Source organism: Nylanderia fulva, unplaced genomic scaffold (assembly GCF_048542155.1).
Source record: "Nylanderia fulva isolate GAGA-0341 unplaced genomic scaffold, ASM4854215v1 Scaffold17, whole genome shotgun sequence".
Taxonomy (NCBI): domain Eukaryota; kingdom Metazoa; phylum Arthropoda; class Insecta; order Hymenoptera; family Formicidae; genus Nylanderia; species Nylanderia fulva.
Genome location: NW_028189945.1, coordinates 4,467,187 through 4,479,701, shown reverse-complemented (window position 1 = coordinate 4,479,701; position 12,515 = coordinate 4,467,187). Strand labels below are relative to the sequence as shown.

General features: G+C 30.6%; 2 protein-coding genes across 4 annotated transcripts; one reads left to right on the top strand and one right to left on the bottom strand.

The window, feature by feature from the left end:
• Nucleotides 1–19: 19 nt before the first annotated feature.
• LOC114944309 (uncharacterized) lies at nucleotides 20–8,220 on the top strand. Of its 2 annotated transcripts, XM_029320178.2 has the most exons (6): nucleotides 20–237; nucleotides 354–524; nucleotides 622–835; nucleotides 1,081–1,197; nucleotides 1,258–1,420; nucleotides 6,482–8,220. In XM_029320178.2, exons 2-6 carry the CDS (start codon nucleotides 372–374, stop codon nucleotides 6,513–6,515), a joined length of 681 nt encoding a protein of 226 aa, XP_029176011.1. In that variant the 5' UTR covers nucleotides 20–237; nucleotides 354–371; the 3' UTR covers nucleotides 6,516–8,220. The 2 variants fall into 2 exon arrangements, with proteins under 2 accessions (XP_029176011.1, XP_029176008.1); XM_029320175.2 differs by lacking the exon at nucleotides 6,482–8,220 and having other exon boundaries at nucleotides 21–237; nucleotides 1,258–1,721.
• LOC114944305 (maestro heat-like repeat-containing protein family member 1) lies at nucleotides 2,223–11,354 on the bottom strand. 2 transcript variants are annotated; one of them, XM_029320172.2, is made up of 22 exons: nucleotides 10,672–11,354; nucleotides 10,399–10,544; nucleotides 10,107–10,315; nucleotides 9,815–9,981; nucleotides 9,451–9,736; nucleotides 9,083–9,289; nucleotides 8,902–8,989; nucleotides 8,682–8,834; nucleotides 8,465–8,608; nucleotides 8,102–8,391; nucleotides 7,490–8,015; nucleotides 7,211–7,368; nucleotides 7,022–7,106; nucleotides 6,757–6,944; nucleotides 6,422–6,677; nucleotides 6,117–6,300; nucleotides 5,562–5,755; nucleotides 5,076–5,447; nucleotides 4,683–4,997; nucleotides 4,132–4,482; nucleotides 3,874–4,043; nucleotides 2,223–3,800 (listed from the first exon to the last, which is right to left on the bottom strand). In XM_029320172.2, exons 1-22 carry the CDS (start codon nucleotides 10,751–10,753, stop codon nucleotides 3,611–3,613), a joined length of 4,761 nt encoding a protein of 1,586 aa, XP_029176005.2. In that variant the 5' UTR covers nucleotides 10,754–11,354; the 3' UTR covers nucleotides 2,223–3,610. The 2 variants fall into 2 exon arrangements, with proteins under 2 accessions (XP_029176005.2, XP_085337343.1); XM_085481217.1 differs by lacking the exons at nucleotides 10,107–10,315; nucleotides 10,399–10,544; nucleotides 10,672–11,354 and having other exon boundaries at nucleotides 9,825–9,882.
• Nucleotides 11,355–12,515: the final 1,161 nt, after the last annotated feature.

The following is a 12,515-nucleotide window of genomic DNA, read 5'->3' as shown; positions in this document are numbered from 1 at the left end:
GACCAATCAGAACAAAGGAGCAAAGATTTGCTTCAATGACAGATGACGCATAGTAACAGATAAATATTGGCAAAAATCTGATATACTCGAGTAATATTTATTGTTGATTTATTTTCATTATTAGAAAAATTAAATTATTCTACACTTGATGTAATTATTCTATGCATTCTATTTATTAAATTATTCTATATATTTGATTTAATTATATACAGTCTGAAGAAGTTATATGAAATAAAGGTATGATAATATTCTAAGCTAAATATAAGAAATGTTTTGTATTTGTGTGTATTTGTTGGTTATTCCCAACAAAAAGTCAAATAAATAATTATTTAATAGATGTTTGTTTTAATTAGGAATATTACATTATCGCTATGGTGGAAGGAGCTGGATGCGGTGAATTACAACAACTGGTTCAAGAAGAGGAATGTGAGGAACCACTTAGTCATGGAGGAGAAGCTACTCCTCCATCAACACCGGCAAGATCTCAACGTCCAAACAAAACTGAAACACACTCTAATGTATCGGTATAGTATTTTAACACGTAGTACATAATTCAATGTAATTTACTAATTATAGCAATCATATATTAAAAACATATATTTTCAAGTAATATCTTTGTAGCAACAAATATTATGGGAAAATAATACACAAACTTCACCAATCGTTAGTAAAGGAAGTTCCGGTCAAGGGACAAGTCAAGGTTCTATGGTTTCTGGTCGACTTGCTAATACTTCGAGTCACACTGGCAATCAATCTCGATTAACATATTTTAATGAAAAGGAGAAACAAAGGCCCGCTCGACCAGATCCACCAAGAATCACAAAACAGCATAAAGGTAACCGATGTTCCAGAGAATATATTTTATAAAAGTTTGTTTTATCTTGTTAATTTCTTTGTCTTTTTTTTTTGTTTACTTTTTTTATTTTATATATTAAATATATTCACATTCATACTCATACATTTTAAACTTCAGTTAAAACTTTACAATTTTGTTGTACAAACATATATTTATACTTGAGTTTTTTAAGTTTTATATTAAGTGCATTTTTTTCGATTCTGTTCTGGTATTGTTATGTAAAGCCATGGTGCCATGCAAACACCATTGCTTTCTGTCAGAGGTTCCTGATGTTCGTCATATGGAGCAAGCTTTGCTGCAATTACTGGAAGACTTTCACAGTGGGAATTTAAGAGCATTTGGTTGGTATATCTAGCTTTAAACAACAAAATATTTAATAAGATCGTTAATTGTTTTTCTAGGAAAAGATTGTAGTATGGAGCAGATGACGGAAATACGAGAACAGCAAGAACGTTTAGCCAGGCTACATTTTGAGCTTGGCCAAAGACAGGAAGTGGGTGGAGAGCAATCGGGTCTTCGTCAATCGAGCGCGAATATGAGACATTTGCTTCATCGCCTCCAACAGTTGAGTATCTGTATAGAAAAATTACACAGTAAATAATTATCGTCATATCATAATATGATATTGTTATAAATTCTTATATTTGAGATATATAGACTTATACTTGTTCAAAACAATTTTTATAAAAAGTATATTGTTGAATATAAATACATATATGTACGTAAAATATTTTATATTCTGCTAGCATCTAAAAATCGTAATCTTAAGTATGGCTGTTATACAAATATATGTATATTTGAAAGAGAAGGAAGATAGTTGCATAATATAAAGAAAGGAGTGTAAATACATAGTTTCATAATATTATCTAATTGTGAATATTTTTCAAAGACAATTGTATTTCTAATAATTGCATGTAATTGTATATATTATGTACATATAATATTATCTCCATGATGTTACTGCCAGTACTGAAAATCTGTAGTGTACGTAACAAAGTATAGTATTTCAGTATTGGCGGTGAATATCAGAACACAGCCTATGTATATGTTATATATGTACAATATATACTTATTGTATATATATAATATCTATGTGTCAATATTCAGAGTGTTTTTAACAATTAATTTTTAGTTAAAACAATCGCTCTTTTCACAACCATGTCAATTTTATGCTACAATCCCAATATTTTAAATATTTCATTGCTTTCATTTATTGATTATGCAAATTAGATATTCATACAGTTTATATAAAAAAAACACTAACTATATAAATGTATTTGCGTTTTAATTTTTCTGGTCTTTCTATGAGATATTAAATATTTAAGCAAATTGATTGAGAGAGAGAAATTTGCATTTTTGCAAAAAAGATGAAATCGGTAGCTTCACCGCAACGCATGATTATAATTCACGATACTTTACGACGATTAAGTTATGAAAAATTGCCTGCATTCGATGCACTATGGGAACCAAAAGACATAGTTTGGCATCGATGTAAAAGCAACAGAAAAAGACGTATTCTTGGAGACGAATATCTGGAGTGCATAATCAAGTAATGATTTTTAACAAAATCATATTTCTATACATATACATTTAATATTTGTACATATATATTCGTATATACAATAAATTGAATTCTTATCTTATATATATATATATATATATATCGATGAATTAGAGAAAGACCAAGAAGATATATAACGCCAAGTGTAAGTTTAGATGATATACGAAATAAAAATGAGAGAAAATTAATAATTGATTTAATATACAAAACGACGGTAAATCAAGCGGCAAAATAAATTTGGAATGGCCTTAAAGTGGAAAGCTCTTGTTTACTGTATGTAGAACGAGAAAAACTTGTACTATTTTACCACAGCAATCATTATCAAATTACACAAATATATTATACAGTAATAATTAATAGGTCTCGATACGATTCGATAGTTGACTGATCAACGAGCAAAGCTCATTTGCAAACAAGATTTCGAGGAGCTGCTAAAAAATGAGATGACATGCAAAATCGCTCTTTTCTCATGGATGAGACATGTTACAAGGATAAACGAAAAATTAAATACATAAATGAAACGTACTTGTAATATAGTTTCCAATATTGTCTTTTTCGTAAAGAAAGAAAGATCTCATATCATTAAATAATTACATTTTTTAGTCAACCAGCAGTAGACAAAAAGTGCCAGAAAGAGAGCATCTTATAAGGAAATTAATCAAAGAAAATAAATTATCTTTTATGACAAGTTGCCTTTATCGTATACAGGACATAGATCGTACATTGCATATGGAGTGCTTTTAGAGAAAAAAAGAAACTTATCAATTGGCCAATTAAAAGTAATATTTCAACTCATTTTACGAGTGTACGTCTTTTTACATTATTCTAATAAATAATTACAATTGCAGCTGAGGAAGCATGATAGCGATTCAGCAAATATTATAATGATATAGATACACTGTAAAAAGTTTACATATAAATATTACATAATATATTTTATAAATATATATATATAATTATCAATATATATATATATATATTATAAATATATATTATAATATAAAAATTATATATATATTTAATATATTTTATAAATATATATATATATATATATAATTATATTTTATAAATAATATATATTTTACAATAAACAATATCACAAAAGAATAAAAATGTAGCCCTACAAAAAATCTTATAATTTAAAAGGAAGATGCAATTCTTAACTAGTGCGACAAATTATCGAAATATCCGCGCTAAAGCGTAAAACAAAATGAAAGAGCTTGCGAAGCGCGTATTCTTACGATACTTTTCTTATCACGCAAGAGTTGCAACAGTCTTTGTATGTCTTCAGGTCTCGGAGAGCTGAAAAATCCTAAGAGCAGCGCGGACGTAGCTCTGATATAATCATTCTCCGATTTGGAATAGCCTCGAACAACAGCATTTCTGACAATAAAATGACAAAATTTATAATATATATTTTATACGAAATTATATATTATAACGTCGTTATATTTACCTGAGTTCTTCCGCTCTTTGTGGAAGTTCATCTTTCAAACAATTTATCAAAATCTCGGAAAAAGTTTCGAAATTAAAATTCGCTTTTGGTCCCAAATTCTCATGTATCACATGCAATAGTTTCTTATTCTGCACAACAGTAGTGACCTTACATAACGTCTGCCGTGTTACCTGTCGCATAAAAGATATAAATAAGAGAGTATATCAAATATATCTGATATATAATATTAATTAATTTACTTTCTATTATTATTCTTACCATAACTACCATTGTATTTGAGTCTTCTAATCTTATTATCAGAGACGGCAAACAGCTTAGAAGATGATCGATCAAATCATCATCCGGTGAGCTGATTGATCTTTCCCAATTTGTAGCTATCGCACCCAAAGCGTCTATAGCGGCGAGCCTCATTTCCCAATTTTCCTTCTCGATGAACGGTTTCAAGGCTAATATCACTCGCAGACTTTCGGGCCTCTTGTATTGAGCTGATAATAGTTCGGAGAGACCTCGCAACGATTCCAGTACCACTTCAGCCCCGCCTTCCCCACCAGCGCTTTCTTCTAGTCCGTTAAGTAAAGCATCCATACAATTGTCAAAGTAATCATCGACCTGAAGGACAACGATTATATTATTTAAAAAACTATATGTATGTGAGAATAAAGTTGAGAAAAAATTGATTGACTTTACTCACAGATATCTATACTAATTATATACATTTATATATTATATGTTTATTATATAATGTTATATGTTATTATTATATGACGTTTATTATAACATATATATAATCTGTACATCTGTGACTTTACCAATATCGGATCCAAATAAGCTATTCTAGCAAGTCCGATGATGACGTGCTTTCGCACCAAAGACGATGAATCGGTCTTGGATTCGTGTAGAGTATTAATTATAGTATCAAGCCATATAACGCCACAGTCCACTTTGCCGATCAGTTCCGTGTAAAATGTCACGGCAATTGCCCGTTGTATGGGTATGGTACTAGTCACTAATTTACCCAGGATCTGCGCCATGTTCAACAGAACCTCGTGCCTGTTCGTTATGCATTTAATCAATGTTTGTACGATAAATATCACGCTCTCCTCGTTTTGCGTCTCGGAAGAGGACTGAAAGTTTTACATTCACACGATAAAATCTAAACAATTATATTTAAACTGTCTAAAGCACTACTCTTTAATACGTACGGTTTCCACTAGCAAACTATACGTGATTTCCGGCTGAATGACCATCAATATATTAGTTATTACAGAATACACTTCAGCATATGGATTCATCTTCTGCGCCGCCCGATTCGGTACATATCCGTACTTGGTGTTTACCAGTGACGCAGGAGCTTCAATGCGTAGCCAGCCTGAAAGGTACTTGAGGAGAATCGATAACAATTCCGCTAACTGTTTCTGAATCAAGTTTTCAATATTCGGAGATTCTAAAAGATATTTCAAGGCCACGACAACTGACAAGGACGCGAGAGATGCAGTATTATTTTTTCCAGAAGACATCACAGCTTCACTGAACAGACTGCCAGATTTGAGTTTTATCAGTAGGAATTCTAAAGTCTGGAAAAAAATCATGTCCCATCTTTATATGTATATCTCTATGTATATGTATATAAGTATATGTAATATAAAAAAATTGTATGCATATATATATATTAAAAGATAGACATTTACTTTAGGTCCAATAGAGTCGTTATTGCGAATTTCTTCCCAACACAATTTGGTACCTGCATCCAAAGGTAGTGGCTGAGACAAGAGATGTTCGCACACTTCTTCCAGATGATGCTTCATCAGCGATATTATAGCTACTGTTGCACTATACTTGCAAACTTTATTATCAATTTGTCGCATTTGTATAATAATACTATCTATAATATAGAGAAATAGATTTTTGTTAATAATATAGTATAAAATTAAACAAAATTATTCTTTAGGGGGAATAGGGGATACATGGAATTAAAAAAAATCTCTTGTAGAGATTATTCCAATTTTATATCTTGGCCGTGTCCAAGTAAAAATTTGGTGCCTTGTGCACAGGTATTTAATTCTAACGAAAAAATTTAGTTTCGTTTAGAATAACGCACTGTCATCCGCGATTTGGCTCTTATTGCCTATCTTATATATGTTAAATTTATATTTATATTACAGAGCCTAGTTAAACTCTTAAAATTATTCTTTTTTGATGCAGTAACAGCAATTAATTATAGATAATTTGTATACTTTTCATACCAACTAAACAAACGTCGGTCCTAGATATCTCTGAGCCTCTAATTAAAAAATGTTGATCAAGACATATCGCCGCCATATAGCCTGCTTCTTTCGTTTGATAGAGTAGCAAGCCTTCTATCAATCCCTCTGCAAAGCTAACTATCTCACTGTTGGGAATTTTATTTGATACTGCACGAGCTAGATCCTGTTTGTAACAAAAAAATTGCATGTTATAATCTCGATCTTTCATTAATAATATTTTATAATAAATAATATAAGATTAACTGCATGCTTAGTTGTCAAATAATTCAATTATACAAACTAACTTTTACAGTTCCATAGGACAATGCATCGTTTTCAGTTATTTCTTTCTTTATTTGTTCCAGATTTTCAATCGAGGGGCTATCAGATAATATTTGACGGTGACGAGCTGCAATATCCAAAGAAAGAAGTGTACAATCTATCGCTATTGGTCTCAAATCGCAATCATTGTCCGCGCACCAGCAGAAAATTCTCGCTACTAATTTACCAGCGTCCAACTTGCCACCTGGATATGTATACTTTAAAGAATTATAATAGGACCTGTACAAAAGAGGTAATTTACTTTACAAATCTGGCGTATATATAGATGTAAAAGACAATAATATATTGTAATATTTACTGTAGCACTGTATGTAATACGAAGAGAGTTGTTTTTCTTTCCATATTTGACTTGGCTTGCATCCAAGGTAACACTATATCGAATAACTCAGCTAATGCATCTGCTGAATCAGATACAATTTCACTAGATGTGGCACCCAATTCATCTATGACTTGTCGCATTATTTTTGGATTTACAAGAAGAGTAATCTAACAGACAGATAGTGATTAATCATCTCGATGACAATTATATAAGTATATGATTTTTGTAATCTTAATTTTCATACCTGTCCACTGGCACTGATTGTCTTATCCAATATTGCACTGAGAAATATCTCTCTTTCTTCATTATTTAGCATTGGCGCTATACGTCTATATGAAAATGTTTAGAGAGAGAAATATACTTATTACTTATATATTTATTTCTTTTTGAGAGAGAGACACATAATATTAAATAAATATTAAATTTAACATACATTAGAGAGTTTATTGCTTTTAGTATTGCTGGGTAAAGCTGCAACGGTCTATATCCAGTTGACGATTGCAAAATTCCCAATAAAGTGGTCAGAGCAGTAGCCTTTATACGTAAGCCCTTAAATTCGGAAAATTTGGTAGGATGAACAGCATTAGCTACCTACAAATCAACAATCTTATTAACATTCGACAAGTAAAGAATATTTCACACTTAAGTATGGATATTTACAAGCATAAAATTAAATTATTTAGTACTTTATTAAAATTATAAATTAAATTACTTGTTCCAAGACTAACAGTCCCGCTTCTTTTGTAGACAGTTCCTTAGACTCGTTCAATTGTTTGACGGTCCACGGTAATACGTGCTTTTCATACGCGGGGAAGAATTTCTTCGGATCCACTTTCCGAGCAATTTCAGCATAGGATTGCAACAAACCCGCCTTTGCTGCTTCAGCAGTAGCCGCGGCTTTCGCGTCTCTCATTAAACCCAACAGCTTCAAGGGGACTTTCCTGACGTCCTCGGCAGTGCAAAATTCCTCCATTAATTTCAACACGATATTCAAATGTCGTTTGGCGCAGATGCCGACCGCTCGCGCGAATTCCTTGGTAGTGCCGTGAGAACGTGCGAGTTCGACTAGCAGATTAATGTGAGCATTATTGTTGCACGTAGATGCTAAAAGCAAGGCTACATTCGGTTTGCTTGCTTTCGAAACAAGTTCGTTCGCCACGCTGCCGCCCCACGATTCTCCTTCTAATTTCACGCTCTCTTCCAACCACTCTACCACCTTATTTTCCCAAATTAAATCCCTGCGTAATATCAAAAAACAAATTAAAAAAGCTCTCTCAATAATTATTCATAAGTCAAAAACTAATCTCTGAAAAAGTATTGTTACCATTGCGTGGATTCTTTTGCTCCTTTGGAATTTTTCGGTTCGTTTTGTGCACATTCCTGAGAAAGCTCCAGTAACTTTTCATCCCAGTAAGGTTTCACTCGGTGTCCCATCAAAGGTGCCGCCGCCCTCAAAAAAATCACAACGGCAAGTCGATTAACTGGATCGCTTAATAATTCTAGACATCTACCTAAGACTTTCGTGCCAGGAAAATCCCTCTCGTCTGTTGAAGAGTTTTCACTACATATTATTTTTGTTGCTAACGGAGTCAGTGATTGTAACACAGATGTAGCCTACATATGGAAAAAAGAGCAATTAGATTTGGGTATCACTATACAATAAATATCTTAGTTCTGCGTTGCTTACAGATGCTGTACAAGATGGATCCAGCAATGCATTTATCAAACACGGCCACAACCAAGATTCGGCACCGTTGACTGTTATCGCGACTAAATGTAAAGCTGTAGAACATTCTCTCATGTTGTCGTTCTTCGTTTCACAATGCGACACCTATTCATAACATAACAAGATAAAATTAATCTCTTTATTAGTTTTCTCTAAATTTAGCTTGCACGTTATTTACCAGATAACGAATAAATTTTGCTCTCTGTAACGGTAGAAGAGGAAATGTCGGCTTTTCCGCGAGTGCCGCTATGACACTAATCATTTGCAGTGTATTGTCCTCTCCAAGAGACTCCTGCAGGCTCAGCGCTATTCTTTGCAATATTCCATCATCCTGATAAAACAATATTATATTTTCATTATATACATATATCTCCAAAAACTATTGTATACTTCTATACCTTTGAAAAAGTGTTTATGAGAAATTTCAAAACGACCAGAGCACGAGCACGTTGATTGGCAGTCGGTGACTTTGACTGTTGCAAGATTCTTGACAAAAAGATATGTGCAATAAGTGATTATAATTCTCACAATTTTGTATTTATTAACTAAATATTGAATTGAGAACATTATGCATATTACCTGTCGAGACCTTCTTCAGGATACAAGACAACCAATGATTGTGAGCACTTCAGCACTTCGTGATGGATATGAACCTCATATTGAAGTGCTCCGTAAGGGTTGAGACTAACATATTCGAATAAAATTTGAAGTATATAATCTATAAATGGGTAAAGTGTCTCTTTATCACTTTCGGTGTTGACGCAATTTAAAAGTACAGCTAAAACCCTAAAAAATGTAATGTTACTTGAATAAAAAGAAACAATTGTTTGTGTGAAAGTTAATATATAATACATAGAAGCTCTACTTAAAGTAAAGGAAGAGAAAGAAAGAGAAATATCTAATACAGTCAATTCAATAATTAACTTATTACAGAATATGAAACTTACTTTACTGCAGCCAAACGTGTAGTTGATTTCTTAGAAAGATTTAAACATATAGGTATCAATCTTATAATTCTCTCACTATCTTGCTGCTCGGATTGCAGAGGTATTATAGAAACTAATGCAGTTAAAATAGCTTCTATTGATTCAGAATCACGAGATGTTTTCAACCAATTGTTCATTAGAATATTGTAGGCACAATAGATATCCTCCTCAAAAGTTTGTTTGTTAAATTCTGGGACGTTTGCATTTATCATATAATCATTTATAGCATCACAAAACTTACTAATCACTGTAAATAAAAAATTTAATTGTATACAGTTTTATTAATACTATCAAAAGTATTATAATATATATGATATATATTTACTAAGACAAACTTCTTGTTTAAGAGCTTCTTCACGTATTTGATTTAACATTGGTAACATAATAGTCAATATTATTTTAATAAAGGACAACATCCCATATGGATTCGCTATCGTAAGCTTTTTTATTGTGGAAACTATTGTGGCGTTGGGAATTATCCCATGTCCTAATCTACAAATATAAGATATAAGATTATATAATGTTGTACAATTTGTAAAATTTTTATAATTTATCACTTTCTTTCTGTCTCGAATAGATCAATTTATTATAACTATGAAAGATGATAGAGTGCATACTTAGGCAAAAGTCCACCCATGGCTTGTTTGCAATACATTTTACAAAGTTCCGTCAACAATTCAGCTGCCTCATTTTCAGTCTCTTTTACTAGATTATTTACTGCTATTTCAGCAAAAGACGTTGCTACACCTTTGTTTAAACTTGCAGCTGAATGTCTGCAGATATTGGACATTATGTTCAACAGAGATGCCATATGTTCCATGGATATCTTTTTGAAACAACAAGAGTTATATAATGATTGAATTTGTGCAATATTATACAATGTCTAATTATTATGAATATTATAAAAACCTTTTTATGCATTTCCCAGAAGTATATAGTAGCTCGACTGACAACCATTGGATTCTTCTTGCTTATTCTTTCAATCGATTTAATGACAGATACTCTAACATCTTGATTCTTGTCATCCAAAGAGTTTAACAATGCTCCAATTATACCTAAAAATAAATATTTTAATCATTTATCATTGCAAATATCTATAAAAATATTTAATGGCAAAATAATTTTTTTTTTACTATTACTTAACAACTATTAGTTGCCTATAATATTATTATAAATATTTACCTGGTAATTCAGAATCAATAACCCTCTCAAATTCGGAATCATCATTGCTTTCAAGTTCAGAACCATCATTATTTTCATTCATTTTGATAAACAAGTGTTAGACGAGGAATGTTAGATTGTGTATAAAAATTCTTATATTTTTATCAACTTTAAATTTGTGAGAAACAACTTGTTATACATGTAACAACACTATTTATTTATTAATATTTTTATTATTGTATATATTCTATTTTATATTATATATATAATCTATCATCGAGAAAAAAATGAAACGTGCGTTATTTAATTATATGTACAATTAATATTTAATTAGCAGACTAAAAATGTCATCCACAACGTATTATCTCTGAATCACTGTGTTATATCAATTTACAGCTTACATAGTTTCACAAGTGTTTATATACAAGACATTTCAAGGATTTTTGGCTTATCATAAGATTGTGTTCAAAAATGTATTCATCGAAGAAGATTAGCTCGACATTCTTTATCTTGATTTGTCGATCGAAAGCAATCCTATCGACAAGTGAATTTTAGAATAAACCTATAGCAGAAAAAAATACTAAGAAACGATCATACTGATTGGTCGAGAAGGAAAACGAGATCGATTGGACGCAAAGTTGACGTTTGACATCAAAAGTATCTCTCTTTAGCAAAAAAATACAATAATAAAATCAAATAATTTTTAGGACTAAAGATAAACTTATCTCGTCAATTTCCGTTCGTATATAATTTATAACTTCTTGATATTTGCGCCGAAAAAGCATTTAGGTTACATTTGTGTAAGCTGATCACGTGGTTGCATATTACAGGCGCATTAAAAAACACGTGGTAATGGAATGTTAAAAATTTACAAGATGATTAAATTTTTGCAGATATATCTGGATGAAAAATAAACTTCACAATATTTACTTTTCATCGTTTAATTTTATTAAATGACATATTTGAAATTAATATTAATTATATATTTTTTTTCTTTCTTTCCTCAAGAAAAATTTATAAGATGTATTACTTTAAAAAAATTAATATACATATTTTCAATTATAAAGTTTCTGTTAATTTCTTTTTCTTATAATTTTTAATATAGCTATAAATTTTACTTTAATCGTGAATGAATCATGTATATAAATATAATATAAAATCCAACTTAATATTATCATTGATGAAAGAAGCTAAAAATTGTTAAGAAAATAAATTGATAACATATATGTTATTTATTAAAAAAATTCTTCAACAATATCTCGTTTTCTAAATACAATTATATATTTATAAATGTAAATAAAGTTGAATTGTGTTGCGATGAAACTGCAATGGATTTATAAGATATGGTGACACGATATTAAAGTATTTGGGTTATTTGAACAATTCTTTTTCGGATCTTCTACATAAGAGTAGTCTTAAACAGAGACTGGTGGCATAAGAGTCATCCCATTGCATTCGATGGCAATCTTGACACCAATTACAAAAAAGGCAATGTTTTTTACTACTGACCTGTTAATAAAAAATTATCATTATTATAATATAAAACATTGAGTAATTTGAGATAAAATATATATTAAAAATATCGATACATGTATGTATAAATAATACAGATATACAATTATATATTTCCACTAAGAGATAGTTAACAAAATAATTACAATTTGAATATTCATAACATAAATCATACTATATTAATAAAAAAAAATATATATATATATATATAACAACATTTACGATATTAATTTATTCAAAGTAATAATAATTAAATTGTGTATTTATATATTTTATATTTTAAAAATTATATAAGTGCAATGAATTATGAAGGTTATGTTTCATCAGCAACTCGTGATTGTTTCTCAAGATCT